Genomic DNA, 19,852 nt, shown 5'->3' on the forward strand with positions numbered 1-19,852 from the left:
GAGGAGGTATGTTAGGCTGACGATTAAGAGACTTATGTCAAGGTAAAGCTTGATAATGAAATAGGACACACCAGGAAATAGGAATGTTCGACAAAAACGTATGTTAGTAGAATTAGCGAGGAACAAAGCAATGATATACTCAGTCCTTTAGGATGAGCCATTTAAAACATAAAGGAGTGAAAAACATCACATCTAAGCCTCAAGTATGGTGAATCAAGTTATCATACAGAGATTCGCTAGCAAAACAATCGAGAATCCAAGCGAAAATAGACCTTTAAGTAAACTTGTGCCAAACTTATCAATGAATTCATTTTAAAGATGGAACAAACAACTCCCACTTTAACAGCCGAATTCCTAGACACATAATTACTTCAACTGTGAAGGCTATTCTATAACACCCCAGCTGCATAGGGAAGAAAGCATCTCAAAAAGCTCCTTTCTGAAACTTTAGCATTTGATTTGATTTATTGGACTGCTTGAATGAATTCACTAGAATTGGGCACATTTGTTGCTTCCACAAAGTCACAAGTGTGAGAAGATTCTAGAGTTACTTCTAAACCATGCGATTGGTCACTAACGAAACAACCTGTACGAGCCCCGAGGCAGTGCAAAAGTTATGCAGTGTAAGTGTTCCACTTGTTTTTAGCTTATTGTAGTAAGGTCGCATAAGCGTGTCAAACATGTCGCTGGGTTCCAAATCGTGAGTAAGGACAAGGCAAATACAAAGGTAAACAAGAGGGTAAGAATAAGGTGAAATAGTTTGGAACAAGTAACAAAATCTCATGCTATGTAATTCACATGGGGACTTAAAAACCCGAAACAATACCATTGCTTAAATTGAATGCGAAAAATTTGAACAGATAGCACCATTGGAAGGACTGAAATCCGTTATCAGTAAACTATGGACTATGTGCTACGAAAGAAGAGCCAAATGCCTCTGATGGGTAAGAAGCCCGTGAAATCATACATAAGGCATTTACTGGCTTGTATTAAAGTTGGACTTTTGTAGAAATATAAAAGAAAAGTAAAGAAAAGCAGTCTTCAATGACAATGCATTGGAACAAAGTTTACACCTCGACAATTCCTAGAGGGATAAACGATCACAAATTCACCATCGTGCCTTGGTGTCAGATTTTTAGAATGCAGCATTAAAGCGCGTTAATGTACCCGGATTCGCAGATATTTACTCACAAATGCAAAAACCTCTGAGTCCGATGTTGAGAAGTATAGGAAGCAATCATGGAGGCCCTTCGCGCAGCAGCCGCGCTCAGACCGCACGCGATGAGGTTACTCTAGTGTGTTTATAACTGTCCACTTCATACCTCGTGCGATTGTGGCGGATCTAGCGCGTCTATATATGGCAATTCCCTACTAAAATCATACAAAATCAGCCGTTGATGCAAGTCATCAAAAGCGTAAAACAACGAAATATTCTGTAATAATGTGTGATCTTAGTAAAATGAAGAGACTTGGTGAGAGCTTCCGCTCTTATCCCATAAGCCATGAATGGAAGCCACTGGATAACCTCTAAAGAATGAGAAATATTCAGGCCAAATGTATTTGCAACATTCTATGATGAAATGCTGAGAGGAGCTGCACACCGAGAAGTGATTATGAGCAACAAATCAAGTGTACTATAACATCTTCAGTTTCCCAGCACGTAGGCACTTTTTTCCATCGTAGAAAAGTAAAATACTGAAAATAACTCACATCTTTGGTCCAAGATGCAAGCTGGAATAAGGAGAATGAGAATATGCTGAACGAAGTAGATGACCCGAAGAGCGGGCTGAAAGGGACATTTAAGGACATGTCAAATATCCTCGTAGCATAGAAGCAGCCATTCTTTCAAATCTATGGCACATTTTAACTGGTAAACCGTTTACTTCCGGAAAGTTAATGACATTCGCGATGGCGTTAACTAGGAGTTTCCATCGTTCATCAAGTCAGTTATGAACTCGAGGCTACAATATTAATCAGATCAAAAAATTAATATCTACCGACGAACTTTATGGAAAGCTTCGTAAGTGGGGCTTCGAAGCGTGATTATTTCTTGAGTAACAAGAACGGCGGCAAATCCACGGGATTTGGAAGATGATGATGAAATTCCATTTTTTTGCACCACAAATGTCCTTACAGGGGACGTTACAGATTTCAGGATATACTTCAGTTAAGCATTTCTGAATAAACGAAAAACCATACTTTTTCTTAATAATTTCATAAACCCAATTCATTGTGGAGAGGGCAGCATTCCCAAAACATAATTGCTGAAAGACTAGTGTTCTCAAATAACCATCCTTTAACAATAATTGTGCAACGAACTGACTAACTAGTAGGTTTATGGGCGCACCGCTCTTAAGACTACTCATAAATGTAGATTACACTAAACAAAAGATAAACGTTTCCAGATTTGTCAATACGATTTGATGCATAAAGGTAAAAAACTCGTTATTGGAGAGCGCTTGTCTCGCGTGCAGTCAAGAATGTCGAAACATCAGACAAGACGCAATATTCAAATAAGCAAGCGAGACTGCAACTCATGCGATGAACTAGAGAGCAATGATACTTCAGTGTGCAGTTAAGCACTGTGGTACTCTTGGAAAACCGAAGTGACCTTAGAAGAGCTCACAAAATTACGAAAAAGATTACCGAATGCAACCACATTCGAAGTGGTAAAGTTCGCAAAGAAAACGAACACATTTATTTCCAAACGTGTATTGAGGACTGGGAGATGCCGAATTCACTTTACCGGTAGAGGCCTTTTCAGACTAGAATTGATCAACTCGGTGGCACTATCCAAAAAATCATATGGTCGGGAAGTGGTGGAGATGCTTTTGGGGCATTCAGATTCAAAATGCCCACAAAGGTAGTTGACAAATCTGCCTCATGACGATTATAGAATGTGCAACATAGGAGTAAGGAGAAAGGCCTTTAGAGCATGGCAAAAATAAGTATCGACCTACTGCCTCCGTGCTATTTTCAAGTAAAGCCGCCTTATGGGACAGATTCTTGTGTATTTTCAAGGACAGTCATGCAATGAAAGCAAGGGCATCGTAATGATCCAACATAAATCGCAGTTTGTTTAAATGAGCACAAGCTAAAACACAGCTATCTATGAAGGAGCATGATCTGGGTCAAGTGACTACTTTGAGTCGTGATTTTGTCTATTTTGTGCCAGATTAACCTTGCTGACTCTAACACTCCATTAGTTCTAAAATAACTTAATTCCTGCTGATACATATGACACAAAATTAGGGTACTAACAACAGGGAATAAATCTTTCAAACTAAATATCATTAATCACAAATTTGAAGAAATGAAGGGTTGAGTAACAGGGGCAAATGGCACACTATTCCGCATTAAAAAACGTACTGAATTTCAAATTTTCCTCTAAAAAGACCCTATTGGTTATGCAACGATAAGAGTAATGGAAATTCATTTGAGGCTGCTAAGACTACAAGAAAGGCCATTCGAACGAAAGCTAAATGGCAACTCTAATGACAGCCAAGTCTCTAGTGTTAACTACCACACAGTACGAATGATGAGAATAGTCCGATAGTGGAGAAAATTTACCAACACGACTGTGTGACAACTCCATACCTGGTGATTTCCACCAAAATTACTTGAATATTCAAGTAAATACTCAGGATGGGATAAGTTCTAGACACGATTGTTGAAAAAAGCAGTCGTAACGTTTGCATAAAAGGAAAGCCAGAACATCAATCATTTGAAATTTCTGAGATGGAATACGCATCAATAAAAGAAATTAATGTCAAAATCTTTGAAAATAACACGTTCGACGCTCTTGGGTACCCTATCATGAGGAATTTTTTAGCATTGCCTTAACTGTGGACATTTCAACTACTTCGCACAAAACCTCACTTGAATTATTAAGAAATCCAAATTCACAGAAGTAATTGAAAAACCAGCCGAGAAATACTTCCATATAGGCATACAAGAATATGACACACAAGAACTAAAAAGGTTACTCTGATTACATGTACCTGCCGCTTTTTGGGTACCCTAAGCATCAAATGTACTAATAGGATCGATTAAAATTCCTCCGTTTCACGCTAAAGAATCGAAGCACGTCAGCAACAAAAAAGCAACCCTGAAACACTTAATGATAGGCACTGGTTGCAACAGTTCGCAACTTTTCGATAGTATCATACATCAAAGGACACGATATGCCGAATTCTAACGGCAATGGCAAACAAAGGAACGAAAATGAGTGCTCAAAACACAGAAAGTCGAGACATACCGTCCTAGTACCGGCAGTTGGGAGTAAGAGGGCAAGCAATGTCCCATTGATACCATGAAGATGCAAGCGAAAAACGGCAGTAACGAATGAGCTCGGCTTAGCGAACAAAAGCCATATCTAAACAAAAAAAAAACAAAACTAACAAAGCTCCCTCATTTCGATACTATTTACAAGTAGGATAATTGGGGCATGCTATTATATCAAGGGGGCAGAAAATAATCAAACTGGTGAATGTCCAATGAGTTTAACAACTAACATTAGCCACCAGTAGGCCCATTTGGGCTATAATCCAAAAAGACATCACAACACATTCTAAGCATAAAATGTACTGCTTATTTTTTGGGAAGTTTGACAGAATCACATAATATTCAATTACCTGGACGGCTGTCAATGCATGGCATGGATTGAAAATGAAGATTAGTGAGCGAGCTGTAAGTTTGTAGCCGATTTCTATGCCGAAAACTAAGCAGTGGATCATTGTTATCCATGCAATGTGTTTGCGTGGGGCATATCTTTCATCAATAGGGAGCTTAAGCCTTGGAATACACCACAAAAGCAAACTTCCATAGATAATTGTGAAAAATAGAGTTTCAAACAGACGCCTGGTTTCTGATAGGTAAGAAAGGCATGCTGCTCCACCTTCACTAGGAATATCCCATCGAACACCTTCATAAAACAGCCCAAACTGCGACATCAAGAGAGATACATGAGACAAGCGCCGAGAGGACAATGCTTAACGTAAGCAAATTTGGACGAATAAAGTGGACGATCAGACCAATCAGCAAGGAGCAATATTTCTAATCACCAAAATGTCAGTCCAAAATCAACTATTAACTGAGGACTGATGTTAAATAGGCCGGCCGCTTTTAAGTTCAAATTTATTCGCATTCGCTAAAAAAAACTTTTAAACCTCAAAGCATGACTAATGACACCGTCGGCAATTCATCTATGCGGTTACACTAATTATACCGGACAATTATAAAAGTAACTAAAATGCTTCTAAAAGTCAGCTAGTAATAATAGTAAGTGTTTATGGTTTTCTTGCCTTAAAAAGCGTTGGTGCTTCATAAAAACACACGTAATTCATTTCATTAAGGGCCGCATTCCAGAGCCAAATTGTGTGTTGACAGTATGAGAGCGTTTCCAACATTCCATCTTTTTGTAGTGCGCCAATTTCTTAGGCTCTGGTCTTGATTAAGGTGACGCTTTGGGTCTCCGACACTATACCTTCGCCAGGTGGGCTTGCCTCCACTTCATGCCAGTAGCCTCAAGCCCCGCTGCATATTGAAGATGCGTATTCCGTCCCGGATATCGCGTTTTTTCGTCTTTGGGGAAGTGTTGGGGGCCATACTGTACCCACATGGTATCGCATTTTCGAATGTCTCGCGAGATTCAGGATGGACTTTTTGGTGCTTTAGTGCACAGCAGTCACTGAAAGAGCTCGGTTGGGCTTTCCTCTGAGAAACCTAGACAGTTTGTAGATCGTGTATTGATCATGTGGTTTTAAAACTCTTGAATCAAAGTGTGGTCTCGTTTTCTTCCAGCCGAAAAAACCAGTGCCCCTTTTTGGTAGCAATTTTTTTTAAGTAATTGTTGTGTTTAATAGATGTTCTTGTACAAGTGATCACTTTCTATCCCATGGACTAGTACTCGTTTGTGATTCAGTGTATACGCACACGTATGTGCTAATCAAGATTAATCTTGGCTTTTAAATAATACTTGCACACTTCGTATTCCCTTTTTCGGCCATAGGACATTTAGGGTTGAAAATTATAACTTTCGTTTATATTGCCTATGTAACGCCAACTACCACAGTAAAGGCTGAGTTTGGCTAGGTCACACGCGTGGTAGGCAGCACGTACATGCCCGTGTCTTTGCTGTTACGACGGAGTTTAGGATGTATCTGTGATTTTTCAAACAAACTAACCAGCTTAAGATGCACTATTATTACTGAACAAATAAGGACAAAATTCTCTCGTGCCAGTGTGTCTGCTGCTAAGCGATGCTCTGGGGCTGCTAGAGATGTTGAAATTATTGCTATGACGGACGTTAAACGGATACCTGATGATATTAAGAACGTAAGGAAGTTGCACTTTGTAATTCGTAGGTCCTTTTGACATCCAGTCCCAGGATCTCAGTCATCGCTGATTATGCATTTAGCGGTAAGGGGAAAATGTTACGTCCACTTTTGGTGCTTTTAATGGCGGCTTGTGCCAATGGACACAATGATTATTCAATTATCACCTCTGACAATCCTACTCCTGTGCTTATGTTCTCTGATAGACATCTGAGTTTGTGCAATCTTATGATGAATATTTTGCGTAGAAAACACGGTTACAGATGCTCAACATGCTATCGCTGTTATTGCCGAAATGATTCATACTGCGAGCCTTATACACGACGATCTCATTGATAAGGCTGAGATGCGCCGGAAGAAGTTGGCGACTTATAGGAAATTTGGGAGCAAAGACGTTAGTTCTCCTATGTCCTTCACAATTGTTTTAGGCTGTTCTTGTAGGCAATGTAACTCTCTTGAAAGCTTCAGAATTGCTTGCCAAAGTGGGAGACGCGGAAGTTGTTTCCGTTCTCTCAACTGTTCTCGATGATTTAATAAGAGGTAGTAAACCTTCTTATTCATATTTCCAGGGGAATTTATGCAGCTAACATCGAATTCCGATGAGAATTACCGCTTCCACCTATACCTTGAAAAGACGTATAAGAAAACAGCAAGTTTGATTGCCAATAGTTGTAAGGCTGTACGTTTCGTTTCCCGTCCTAGAGGGAACCAGACATGTGCCTCTCCCATTGCTTAACCGTTGCTCTCTTCAGGTCACAATTCTTTCAAAGGTCGGTGATGCACTGGCAGAGTCCGCGTATGCTTTTGGTCGCCATTTGGGCATGGCCTTTCAGTTGCTGGATGATGTTTTGGATTTCGTGGGTCAGGAAGATAAATTAGGAAAGCCAGCTGGCGGTTCCGATTTGCAACTCGGATTAGCCACTGGCCCTGTGCTCTTTGCCGCGCAGCAAGTGCGTCGCCTCTTCAGTCTTAACTATTTCAAACTTTCAATGATAGTAGATTTCAAAGTGTGTAAGTTGCACTATTCGGTCCTCCATATTTTGTTAGGATTATCGACTATTACGTTAGCTTTTTGTTCTTGGAGTAAGTACTATCCGCAATGCATATTCTTCTGCCTTAATTGTTTGCGTATACGTTTAAAGGCTAGTCCAGAAATAGTTGCCAAATCTGGTGCGAAAAAACCCGAATTTTAAATTACGCTTTTTATGAATTACGGAAAATCGACTCTACAATATTGGCAAAAGCAGTATTATGACAAGACATATAAATAGCCATGGTTTGGTAATCTGCAAATATCTACGCTATGGAGGTTATTTTAATCCACGCTTAAGTAGATGCGACATTTTGTGCTCAAATTAGTGAAAATGATGACTAAATGCTACAAATTTTAAATGTTGTTTTCACTTTTTGTAAGTAAAAGCTTGTGCTGATTCCCCGGTAGTTTTGTTGTAGTTTAATGTTATTACCACTTGATGCGTTTCGCAAGTTTTGATCTGTTGGCGTTGTAAAATCTAGTTTCCCGAGCTTGAGAGGATGCTCCAAACCGGTTTTCGGACACCTGAGGATCAGAAAAAAGCCCTTGAATTCATCCACGAGGTGAGTGTTGCCATCTCTTACACTAAAATTTTTCCTGGTGTTAAGACTTGGGAAAATCAGGTTACAGGTAGTTTGTGTGCCTTTTTTATCGCTGGGTGGACTCCTCAACGAATACATTCACGTGCTTCCGCAATGTGAAATCTCCACTCAAATTTAATCACAACTTCCTCACCTACTGTTATTTCCATCCGTTTTTTAACGCTTATTAACTAGCCTTCTCAAAGACATGTTAAGTGGTGGTTTGTGACACCTGAACCAAATTTATACCAAGTAATTTTCAATTTCTCGAATATCTGCTTTAAATGTTAGAAATCTTGCAGTTAGATGCCTGTCTGTGCACGGTAGTTCACCGTTATTTTTCATTGACATGCTAGAACGCGTTGCACCGGCATGCTGTTGAGGTGAATGTTTTGCTCAATAGACCTTACGATCTCAGAAGATTACTTACTCGACCATTCTATCCTCTCCTAAATCGCTACAGTTGCTTCCTGATCAATATTTTGATCGTAAAGATTTGTTTGTTTGTTTTAGTCGAATGGCGTTGGCCAGACGCGGATGCTAGCTGAATTCCACTTTCAGGAGGCACAACGCCAGTTGGGCCACTTTAAAGCTTCGGACGCCCGCAAATGCCTCCTTCAGGTTGCAGCGACTACCCTCCTGAGGAGTTTTTAGCGACATCTTTCAGACCTCTGAACAGCCTCGTATATCAGCAAATCGTGGTGGAATGCACATTGAGGGCTCTTAGCCTAGTTAAAGCATCTGTTTTCTGTTTCAATATGGAGCTTAGTGGCCTTTTCTGCCGGCTCATTCGCCTCGATTCCAGTCTTGTTTAGGATTTCCGGACTTCGAGTGTCTCCCTTGTACAATTGTTAGAACTTTACATGTAGCTCATGAGCCTGTGAGTCAATCACATACATAAGTGGGAACCAGAAGACTCGATGGGGCCAGATTGCACGAGAGGATTTGCCGAGTAACTGTCCGTGGGTTAGAGCAGTGAGGATTTGGCAGTATTCAGTATGCTCTCACTTTTACGGTGTGCATTTAGTTTCTTCTCCGAGGTCTACGTTATCTAATATGCCCACTTGCAATGTAAAATAGTATTGTGGTCTGTTACAGAACTCTACACAGATGGAAATGATGGGGAGTCCTCTGTTACAAACATGATTTCTGTTAGATTATATGGACCTTTCAAGTGTCGCACTTTCCTGAGGGACTTAAAAAACTACTCTTACTACCGTAATGGATACTATGTAATACGACAATGGTTTGTCCCCCGGTACTGGTGAGGCGCCACTTTCGTACTTTGAATCTGCCCCCTTGTACCTCGCTGGGTGGGCTGGCCTTTTGGGCCATGCCAATAGCCCAGACACCTTTTCTGCGCTGAATGTATATTCTGCCCGAGTATTTTGTCTTCTTTCGTCTTCAGGGCGTCTCGGGACGCTACAACTGGTAATACGGGGACTGAAAGACGGTATGTGGTCATGTATCGTCTTGAGTCTTCCCTGACTTCGTAAGAAGCCACAGTAGCGTGGCAGAAAATATATTACTGAGGTATAGAAGAGCTGAGAAAATAACAGCACGCCTCGGAGGTCACGTTACCAGATGAAATTACAATTTGAGAGGACTCAAGTGGCATCGTAATCAAAAGCGGGGTTAAACAAATCGGCAAAGCATTGCACCCAAAATATTTGTTTCAGGGGCAGAATGCAACAAAATGGTGTTCACAGCAATTTGAGACAGAGAGGTATGGATTTGGAACAAATGTAACGTCTTGGGCTTTTTCATCACAAATTTTGTAAGGCTGTAAAGGTCCACAGTGCCCACAGTGGATTGTAAAAACGTGGTATAAGAAACGACGTTTAATTAGTGTAAGCTTTTGGTTACAAATATCTTGTGATTACTGGAAAAATAGGGCCAATTTTAAACAACCAATCGTGTATGCACAACGCACGATTGTGTCTGTAGGTGACGTTGTAGTGTGTGCCGACGGTTTCGAGGTGGGGATGCGCAATCCTGTCGCCTTGGCTGTTTTGCTTTTGCTACCTGAGTTAATTTTAAGGTAAATTTGTTTGATATACACATACTCATACAGCCAAAATCTTTATGAATACCTCGAGTTGTCAAGTTCAGCAACAGATGCCCAAATCAAGAAGGCGTATCGTCGTCTAGCAAAGCAGTACCATCCGGACAAAAGTAAAGATCCAGAAACTGAAGCAAAATTCAAGCAAGTCTCGTTTGCTTATGAGGTTAGTTCAGATGACATCTTTTGGTTATGTTTTTTTGTGACCAATTTCGTTGTGTAGTGTCTATCGGATTCAGCGAAGAGACGTCGGTATGATTCTGGTCAAGGAATCAAAGCATGCGAAGGCGATGGCGGTGACAGTTTTGGCGACTTTGGATTCTCCAATATATTTAGCTCGATGTTTGGTGGCGGATCTGACATGCACCACGGGGAGGACAAACTTCGTGGTGCCGATATTGTTGTTGGCCTTCCTGCCTCTCTTGAAGAACTCTACAATGGCGAGTTCATTGAAATTGTTCGTTCAAGGCCGATTAAAAAATCTAAACCGGGCACACGAGAGTGTAATTGCAGAATGGAAATGAAGACTCAATATCTGGGCCCCGGTCGCTTCCAAATGCTACAGCAGCGCGTTTGCGACCAATGCTCCGATTTTGAGTAGGTTTTTTGTTCAAGCATGTCTGTTGATAGCATTTCAACATTGCGATTTCTGCACATGTGCGGTGCTTTTTGTATGCCTAGGTTCGTCACGGAAGATCGACAAATTGAGGTGGAGATCGAACCTGGAGCTCCTGATGGCCATATTTATTCCTTCCCAGACGAAGGTGAACCACACACAGATGGGGATAGCGGAGATCTCAAGTTTGTCATTCGGCAGCGAAAGTGAGCTATAAACTAAGCTGAAGTCGCACGAGCTTTTTATTTCTTAATCTGAAGCAACGTTTCTATAGTGCGCCAACTACTTTGAATCCCTGTTCATTTTCTCAAATCCTGCTTATTTTCTTTGCTCTTGTTCCCAATACTCCAAGTCAAAACTTTTGTGGGCACTTGAAAGTCTTTTCTACACACATTCGAACATACATCTAATCGAGGGAGTAAAATGGGTAGGTGTGGTATAATGCAGACCACTAACGTGGTCATTTACGCCACATTCCGTCTTTAAGTGTGACTGAGTGTAAGTAAGATGCAAAACATGGAAGAAGGGACAAGATGCCCGCTTTCTGATTGTGGTGACCTTTGACTCAATCGAGTCTTTCTTACAGGCATCCTGTTTTCCATCGGCGGGGCGATGACCTCTATACAAATGTGACCATCAGTCTCACCGATGCATTAGTGGGATTCACAGTTGAGTTCACTCATTTGGATGGTCACAAGGTATGTCAACCTGTGGTTTATTCATAAAATGGGAATATTAAAATATCTTCCTCGTTACTGGTAAAATGTATGCCTTAATGCGGTAAAATATAGTGCGCGTTATTCATCTTGCATTTCCTCTGAGTAAACTTTCCTGATTTATTTTTTAAGCGACTTCAGCAGTAGCTCTCGTGCCACATTTCCTTTTGTTATTGCTTGTTGAAGCAATTGAAGATCGTGTTTGGAACCCTTTAAAGGTTGCATTATCAAGGTGAAATTTTATAAAACATTCCTATCACAAAGAGAAATATCTCTAAGTAAGGTATATTTGCCTTTTCATCGGAGACCGGGTCTTCCATGACCTTCAAATGTGCACATTTTTAGAAATTTCCGGTTTGGCTTTAAGGAATGTTGGAATGGCGTCTTTCACGATCTTAACTACTTCTTAACGAAACTGAGTACCTACATTCGCCCAAGAATGTTTGATTTGATGACCACACAGTGACATTAATTGAAACTCCGTGCTGATCCGTTTAAGGTGTCGCTGAAGCAGAACCGAGTGACCTGGCCCGGAGCAGTAATGCGTGTACCAAACGAGGGCATGCCCAACTACGATGACAACGCCAAGAGGGGAAATCTCATAGTCACCTTCGATGTGGCCTTCCCTCGGAATCGGGAACTCAGCACCAGTGAAGCAGAAGCGATCAAAAGCATTTTTGGTGAGGGCACTAGGGCCTCAGGAAAGTCTGTCACCTTCGGAGTGCCCGCTAAGCGACCCAAGGGCCTCAACGAGGGACACAATGGCCCCATCGTCTACAACGGTTTCTTGTCGAAGAGCGCTGCTGAAAAACATCTTTCTAACACCCTTACATAGCTTCTCCAGTCCAGCAGCGTTCAAATGTCTTTCAATCTGTGCATCCACCACTCACACCTCCACGGTGTCCAACAGAAGCTCCCTCCTCCCTTTTCATTTGGTGGAAACGCAAACGCATTTGACGATACTCGGCGCGTTATTGTTCTCTGTTCCCAAAAATGCAAAGCTTTCTGTATATTTGTGAATTCTAGTGAATTTTTTCAGTTGGGCAAGCTGCGTTGGCATAGTTCAAACGGTGACACAGTATTCTTTTGGGTAATTCACAGCCAAAGTAAACTATGAAACGTGAATGAAGTGAATTATTGCACGGGGAGGGGTTTATGACTCTGTAGAGTGACTGGCTGTCCATTGCACTCGAAAGTGGGCTGGATCTTCCCATGTACCAAGTGGTTACCTGCATCATTATTTCCACTCAAGAATTGTCACTATTTCACCGCAGAGACCAAGATAAATGCAGGGAGGTCTGTAACAAACATTAGATAGGTGGGGGGGTTTGCTTCGCCGATTTTTTGGAGAAATACCCGTTTTTAACTCATGGTACTGAAAGCCGTATGGTGATAGTGGTTGAGCACTAACACTAAGCATGGTGGTCTGGAAATAAAAAAAATTTTAGTGATATTTTCAAGTTAGACTTCAAAAGTGGTAGATGATTATTTTTAACAGTACTTGCGCAATAACGATTAATCTACGCCCAATCAAGTCGAGCAAACGTCATAAGTACCTGGTGAAATATGCACTGGTTCTCTGGCTTCATTTGAGTAATTGTAACTACTTAGTCTTCCCATTTGTCTTTAAAATATCTGAAGCTTCAGGAGAAAGCACTTCTACCTGCAAATGGTACTGCATCGTTACCGCTGGTGACCCAGTCGTGTGAATTAAGCCTACAAGGTGGACAGCATCATCAAGTCGTGCTACTGAATTCGCATTAGTAGCTTGTTCAGGCGACAAATTGTCTCTAGTTTAAGATGGGAAAAAAAGAGAAAGCAAATACGTGGTGTAAACCTGCTATGTAATCGAGGATTTGAATTTTTCGATCGATACGAAGGTGTGGCGGCAATTAACTACAATGTGGCTAATCGTCCAATTGACAGAGCAGAGCGACTCCGCGTAGGATCCAGTGCTCCGGTGCCTTCTCCGTCGGCAGATCTATAGCGAGCACAAAGTTGGTGGAGTGGCCGGTGGTCGAGAGGACGCCACGACGCTCACTTGTCTTGTAGACTGGAGTCTGGTAGGTGCGCCGTGGCATAAGGTCAGTCTTCTGTATTGGAATCAACCGTATCTATCCAAGCACAATAAATATGATTTTTTCTATCCACATAGCATACTTTCTTTACAAAGGTGGTAGTATTGAACGGGTAGAACTACCCTCTTGAATTTGAACAATTGTGACTGATTCCCTTACGTGAAGAAGGAAGTGTAATTACGGTCAAAGTAGCCATAATTATGATCTCTAGTAGACAAGCATAAAGCTCATCAATGGTTAGTAAAACAGCTTCAGGAAACTTCATTTGCATCATTTACTGTGGGTACAGAATCTTGTAAAATCTTTGGAAGCGACTCATCAACCACTTTTTTTGCTCTGTTCCATCGAGCCCCATCGAGGAAGAGTCCGTAGACATAGGCTCCTAAAGGAAACCAAATATTGACAAAAATTCTAAAAAACTCATATCATCATCCACTCCGTCTATTTAAAAAAAAGTGTTAAAAATTCTTCTGAATTTGGCTTCAACACCCTGTTTTTGGAGCTTTACTGAGATAGATCAACTGAAGGTCTGATTTGATAAATCATATTTTTAAGAAACGGTATGTAAACACAATTCCGGAGGGCAATGCGGCTGCTTTGGAGAAATGAACAGAGTACTGCAAAAGCATTTTAATTTTTAGATCCATTTAAGCTGATCTAGAAGGCCTACCATCTGCGGGTGGTTCACTGAACTCATGGTCTTCCATGACCTCGAAATCGAAAGTGAGCAGGTCAATGGGAATCGCGTACTTTCGAGCGTAGTTCTGCTGCACACCAGTGAGGAAAGCTTGTGTAAAGAAGAAGCCGGAAATCCAGAAGTTCGGTGGTGCGCCATTGTCACACCACTCCTAAATAAGGCGAATTGCATCAGTGAGGAGCAGTCACTGGACGCAACTCCGATTTGATGCATCTCAAAAAATTTTGACGAACTTAAGAACGGTGCAACCTAGTGGTTTGAAATCATGATTGGCATTAGCAGCTTTGTTAAGGTGAAATAAAAGTAGTTTGCGGGAAAATATGTAACGAGGCCTTAAGCAATGACGCATCACTCTAGCGTTGCGGCTTAAGACAAAGCGACTGACATTCCTGTGTTGAAAGGCTGTCTTGAGTATTTCGATGATCTCTTATGCGCATAATGTGTGTATACTTCTACTAAGCATCAGTTAAAGACATCAAACTGAAAAATTTAGGATCTCACTGACTTCTCTAAACATTTGGATTTACATGGTGCGACTAACGTATTCAATGACCTCACATCTGACTCCCTTTTTTCATTCTCAACACAAAATCATTCAGCACACCTGGAAAAACTGGATTCGGAGCAAAAAGTCGTTGATATAGGAGCCTAGTGGTTTGAGTGAAGGGTAGGATTTAGCCATCCACATTGCGGGAATCTTAGACTCGAGGATGGAGACGACCACGTTCTCGAAATCGGGTGACATCACAATCAGACCTTTAATGGCTTTGCGTAGGTCAGTCAGACTGGTGCGAATTATGTCAAGCAGCCGGTTAAAGCGCGTCAGCTCCTGGACCAGCACTGTATTCATACTTTGCTCATAGAGGGTAGGGTACTTGCGTAAGATCAACTCAAGGTCGAAGTTTTCGGGCAGGCGACTAAGGATGCCCGTTGTCACGTCTTCCAAGGTCTCATCCTGCGAGGCTCCCGATGATGAGCCTCCTTTTGACTAGAAACAAGTAAAATGAACTTTTATGAATTCTTGCTTTAATAGATCCAAAATGTGCATGAGTTCCACTAGTTTAAAATGCAGAAAATATGAGTTTAGAAAACTTACTAATTTAAAAAATACAAACTTCCAATACATACCTGTTATTTGTTCCCATGCTCCTAAACGATAACCAATGCCCAAAAATTGCAAAATTCTGCAATTATATATTCAACAACTAGCATCCAGTTAAGTCGATATGCCAACCTGCGTAAGAAGAGCACTATTGAAAAGCAGTGCCGTTTCCTGATTGTCTTTGGTTATGTCAGCATTTGGATGCATTCCAAAGATCTCCGGAGAAGGATTTAATGGAAGCGTCTTGATGAAATCAATGTACTCTTCATACTGGGGAAAAATAAAACAAATTTACGGCATGACGCTCCAATGAATACCTCTTTCATAAACGAAGACCTAAGAAGTATTCAGTTATACAAAACCTAACGAACCCTGCGTAGCATTATGGTATCTTTAGAGGAGTAGACCTTCTCCCTCGCGCCAATAACCATAATTTACCCAAAAGATGCGCTTATACTAATAAACCTGAACTATCGCCTAAACAAGAAAATTAGGGATAATATATTACGCTTTTACAGTGCTACTAGATGCCGTTAATGAGGGCAGACTTTGTCCTCTCGTAAATTGATAACTACCCCAAATTGAACTTAAAAAATTACTCCTACTCGATTACTTAAACTCAAAAATTGTTTATTATTGCCAAATTTAAAATCAATTTTATTTGTTATACCGACAGCATAGATGAATGCTGGTTGAGAAACAGAGCAGTTCAACAGAGATTCCCAGTTTTGAAGTGAGAAGAAAGAATTTACACATACTTACGGTTCTTTCGGATGGGACGTAATAAAGTCCACTTTCGTCAAACTTATAATCTGGATCTTCAACCAATGCGGGACAGTAAAATTTCTCTAAAATGGTCAAAAGGGTGCGGCGATCCCAACTGTCCGTTACTCTACCACCGTAATTGCATTCTCCCGTCAGGTACCGAAGTGCCTCATAATGAACCGTCTAGAAAAGTAATTAAAGTAACACATTATTTTTGAAATGAATACCTGAAAAGAGTGAAATACACTGTTTTCACTTTAGTGGATTTAAGAGTGAATAAACCCCATCAACTAGGGTCTTAAGGGAAAGTAACTGATTAAACCACCTTTCAGAGTTCAAAGTTGCAAAGTGTTTCAAAAACTGAGCTTCAAATAGTTTTCAGGTGTGATTCACATTGGTAATGTGAATACGCATGATTAAAGACTCCCTTGATAAAAATCCTTACATCATACTGATTGAGGAACATGTGCAATTGTCGAACAGAAATCCGCAAATCAGTTTCATTGAACTCGTAGAGATTATTCCATCCAAGAGGTCCGAACTTCCTCCTCTCCTGCACTACCGCATGGAAAAAGATCAAACCGTAAAGCATTCGCTTCCACGTGCCCTGCTTGAGACAAGTGGAGAAGAACTCTGGATCAGCGATGGGGTCACTCAGGTAGGATCGCCAGAGGTTGAATCTCAGACCCTTTGGAGGCTCGTTAGTCATTTTGACACCATTCTGCAAAATAGTTACGGGGAAATTGGAACTGGGATAACTGGTCAACCACAGTCGAAAATCGGGATGGGTGGTGTTCGGTTCGATCTCGTCCACAAGCTTCTCCAAAGTAGGCATCCAGGAGGGAGCCAGATGGCAGTTCTGCAAAAGGACCCACGTACCCTCCTTGATGGCATTTTCCATCATCCGTTGGGCAATAGGACCCTGGCCTTGACCCAACGAGAGAGACTCAAACTTGGTGCCGCCGAAGCCAATATCGTCTGCGAATTTGAGTAATGCGGCCATAGGATCAGAGCCAGGTGAGAGCACGAAGAGTAGAGGCGTGATGCTGTTTGAGTCTGCAAAAGAGCCGGGCAAGTCGAACGGCGGTGGCTCAATAAATTTTTTCCCCAGATAGTCGGTAACGTAGTCCTGAACAATAGATGTCATCCTGTCGGGCCGAAGAATGCGGATGAAGAGCATTTTGCCAAGGTAGTCTGTAATCTCCTCGTCGTAGGGTTTGGGCAGAGGGATTGTGTGTGGATTTGGGTGGTCGTAAATTGCTTGATATTGCGCTAATCGACTGGTGAAATTTTCTCTGAGCTTGGTAAATCTTGGCAGTGCTGACATACGACAGAGTTCATCCCACTGCTTTGCCGGAAGCCAAGACGAAGGGTTGGAGTGTGGATTGTCGAGACCAACGCCACCAGTGAGGAGAAATCGCCATTCTGTCTCGTTTATCTCCTTCCTATGTTTACCTAAATTTATCACCAGTAGGAAGGAGAAGAGTAGTTTGTCCTTTTCAAACAGGGATCGACAGACGTTGCAGTAGAGCGAGTACGTAATGTAATCTTTCAAGATCTCTAACCGCTGTTGTAAATCGTCTGATTTGTCTGAATTTTCAATGGCTAAGTTGAAGAGATTTATGAACCAGCTGAGAGAATACTGGTACATCGGATCAATGTTAGCCATGTCGACAATGGAAAAAAAGAGAACTGAGGTATAAATGGCAATAGGAAGGTAGCCCATCCTGGCAACATCAATTTTCTTCTCTGTCTCTTCAAAGTAAGATTGTTTCTCCACGATCTCATTAGAGAGTTCCTTGGAGGAGTTGAGTACCTGGATGGCACTCTCGTCCTCTAGAATGTTGCCCTCTGATGCAGAAAGCACGGTGAGGATCTGATCTTCCAGCTCCTTCAGCTTCTTCTTGTTTGCAGCGCCTTGAAGAATGAGTTTATTTTTCTCGTCCTCAAGCTCAGGTCGTTCACGTGCTACCACAATGCCTAGTAACTGGTCATTAAGCCCTTCGCTGGTAATCATGAAGTTCACCAAGGTCACTTTCACTGCAACCTCAGGCATATAGTGTGGATTTCGAAGCTAAATAGAAAAATACACATTACTATTGTCCACTGGTACTATTATTTTAATCTGTTTACGTGACATTAAATAAACATTACCTCCTAGGAATCCGTTACCCGTTTTACCGTTTGAAGTAACTCTTTGAATTAAAGTCCAATATATGATAACAAATATCAACATCAGAGTATCATGGCAATTAGTAAACTGTTTTTTTTGATAGGTGCAAGGTAGACCCAGCGTATAAATAGACAAACCGACCTTAGTGGTTATGTAGAACTTGAAATCCGGTGAGTATTCGATGACTGAATCCCCTAGTTTGATGCACAAAGCACCACCCTGCTTGAAAGTCTGTTTCAAGAGAAGTGACTCCAGCACGGGATCCAACTCCTCGCCCACATTTTCTAGTAGCACCGGTATCCCAAACTGAATGCTGTTCTCCATACTTCGAATAAAATCACTGTCTGACAGTTTTACAATAACCAAGTTATTCTTCTTCTCCATATTCTTAATCCACTTATTTGCCTGCATTTGTGGATCAACCATGAGTGGCCATCTACGGGCCGTGCTGTAAAAAAAAACAAATTCATTCATATAGCCACCAGAACAATTGAAGTAATGAACTATCTTTAAATGAAAAACTGACGTTGTTATAATACCATTTTCGATAGAAAAGTCATCTGTTGGCAGACCAGCGATATTCCAAGCTCTGATAGTCACAGGGCTACCGAGAGTCGCAACAAGACTAAACACGTTGGAACAAGGAATCACCGAGTTTTGGACCTTTGCAAGCCAATCAGCTGTCTGCTCAGCTCGAAATGTGGGAGTGAATGCTCCCAAATAGGCCACCACACCGCTGGAGACGAGAATATCGCCGGTAAGGGTGGCATATTGCTCCCCAAGGTTCTTGGCATTATCAGTCCATCGTTGCTTCTCGCCGCCCAAACCACCGATCAGCTGTTCAGCGCGCTCCAATTTCTTCGTACAGATATCCACCTTATTTTCAAGCTCAATCTTCTTCTGTTTGTTAATGTTTAGTTCATTGGTGAGAGCCTGGAGCTTATCCTGTACAACCTTAAGAGCAGCCCGCTTTTTGTTGAGGGCCTCCATAGCGATATTGTATTCCTCCATAGCTTTTGCAAGAGCAATCTTCTTAGGTGCAACAATCTTTGCGACTTTATCGTAGGCGTCGATAGCAATGACCCACTTACAGAGACCCTCAGCTGCCGTTGAGGCAACAGCAATTCTTTCGGGTTTGAAGTCTGGATTGGGAATATACTTCTCCCTAATCGTCTTGATAATTCCATCAGGAATGTTGTCTTTGTCGTAGGTCTTCAAGTGTTCCAAGAATTTCATGTCACCTAGGAGTCTCTTGGAGGGACCCCAGAAGTCATCAATTTTTTTAACAGAGCCCCCAGGATCGTTTATTTTATCTGGTTTTACACCCTTCAGCACACAAACCGCTTCCATAACCAGTCGAACACCCATTGGGGGTGACTTCATGGTCTTCACAATTGTTATATCCTGCAGCAATCGAATAATTAATCATAAACTTTATGCTTTGGTATATGTTGGGATTTGTTTCAAAAAATAAACGTATCATCTCCGTCCAAAACTGACATCTTTGGCATTCAGGGAAAGAGAAAGAGAAATCAACGCTAATGTAATGCCACTAGCCAGTTCATTTACAATATATTTATTAGTGAAGTAAAATATCTATAGAAATTTCGTTATAGGTTGCAAATAAATAGCAATTGGTGACTTTTTGTTCCGTATAGAGTAGGGAAGAGAATTTTGCAATTCACTTTAATATG

At 41.4% G+C, this 19,852-nt stretch overlaps 4 protein-coding genes across 4 annotated transcripts in view; 2 read left to right on the forward strand and 2 right to left on the reverse strand. All coding sequences in view use genetic code 11, as the record gives it.

The window, feature by feature from the left end:
* Window positions 1-4,952, reverse strand: part of EGR_05310 (Transmembrane protein) — a gene marked incomplete at both ends in the record, with an annotated part of 6,367 nt that extends 1,415 nt beyond the window's left edge. Inside the window, 3 exons of the mRNA XM_024494559.1 lie at window positions 1,711-1,786; window positions 4,259-4,375; window positions 4,635-4,952. Coding sequence (XP_024351030.1) covers window positions 1,711-1,786; window positions 4,259-4,375; window positions 4,635-4,952 — 511 coding nt within the window. The remainder of the gene's footprint in view (window positions 1-1,710; window positions 1,787-4,258; window positions 4,376-4,634) is intronic.
* Window positions 4,953-6,120: 1,168 nt separating this feature from the next.
* On the forward strand, window positions 6,121-8,603 carry EGR_05311 (Decaprenyl-diphosphate synthase subunit; the record flags this gene model as incomplete). The annotated part of the gene is made up of 8 exons (XM_024494560.1): window positions 6,121-6,336; window positions 6,366-6,549; window positions 6,584-6,729; window positions 6,764-6,875; window positions 6,905-7,014; window positions 7,088-7,285; window positions 7,851-7,931; window positions 8,463-8,603. 8 exons carry the CDS (start codon window positions 6,121-6,123, stop codon window positions 8,601-8,603), a joined length of 1,188 nt encoding a protein of 395 aa, XP_024351031.1.
* Window positions 8,604-9,934: 1,331 nt separating this feature from the next.
* On the forward strand, window positions 9,935-12,178 carry EGR_05312 (DnaJ subfamily B member; the record flags this gene model as incomplete). Its single annotated transcript, XM_024494561.1, has 6 exons — window positions 9,935-9,990; window positions 10,024-10,177; window positions 10,235-10,608; window positions 10,693-10,833; window positions 11,214-11,325; window positions 11,843-12,178. The coding sequence occupies 6 exons, from the start codon at window positions 9,935-9,937 to the stop codon at window positions 12,176-12,178; spliced, it is 1,173 nt and encodes a 390-aa protein (XP_024351032.1).
* A 1,072-nt stretch (window positions 12,179-13,250) lies between these two features.
* Window positions 13,251-19,852, reverse strand: part of EGR_05313 (Dynein heavy chain 7, axonemal) — a gene marked incomplete at both ends in the record, with an annotated part of 28,288 nt that continues 21,686 nt past the window's right edge. Inside the window, 9 exons of the mRNA XM_024494562.1 lie at window positions 13,251-13,436; window positions 13,700-13,803; window positions 14,092-14,269; window positions 14,723-15,106; window positions 15,353-15,490; window positions 15,983-16,168; window positions 16,431-18,059; window positions 18,300-18,606; window positions 18,685-19,562. Coding sequence (XP_024351033.1) covers window positions 13,251-13,436; window positions 13,700-13,803; window positions 14,092-14,269; window positions 14,723-15,106; window positions 15,353-15,490; window positions 15,983-16,168; window positions 16,431-18,059; window positions 18,300-18,606; window positions 18,685-19,562 — 3,990 coding nt within the window. The remainder of the gene's footprint in view (window positions 13,437-13,699; window positions 13,804-14,091; window positions 14,270-14,722; window positions 15,107-15,352; window positions 15,491-15,982; window positions 16,169-16,430; window positions 18,060-18,299; window positions 18,607-18,684; window positions 19,563-19,852) is intronic.

Source organism: Echinococcus granulosus, assembly GCF_000524195.1.
Source record: "Echinococcus granulosus chromosome Unknown EG_S00038, whole genome shotgun sequence".
NCBI lineage: Eukaryota > Metazoa > Platyhelminthes > Cestoda > Cyclophyllidea > Taeniidae > Echinococcus > Echinococcus granulosus.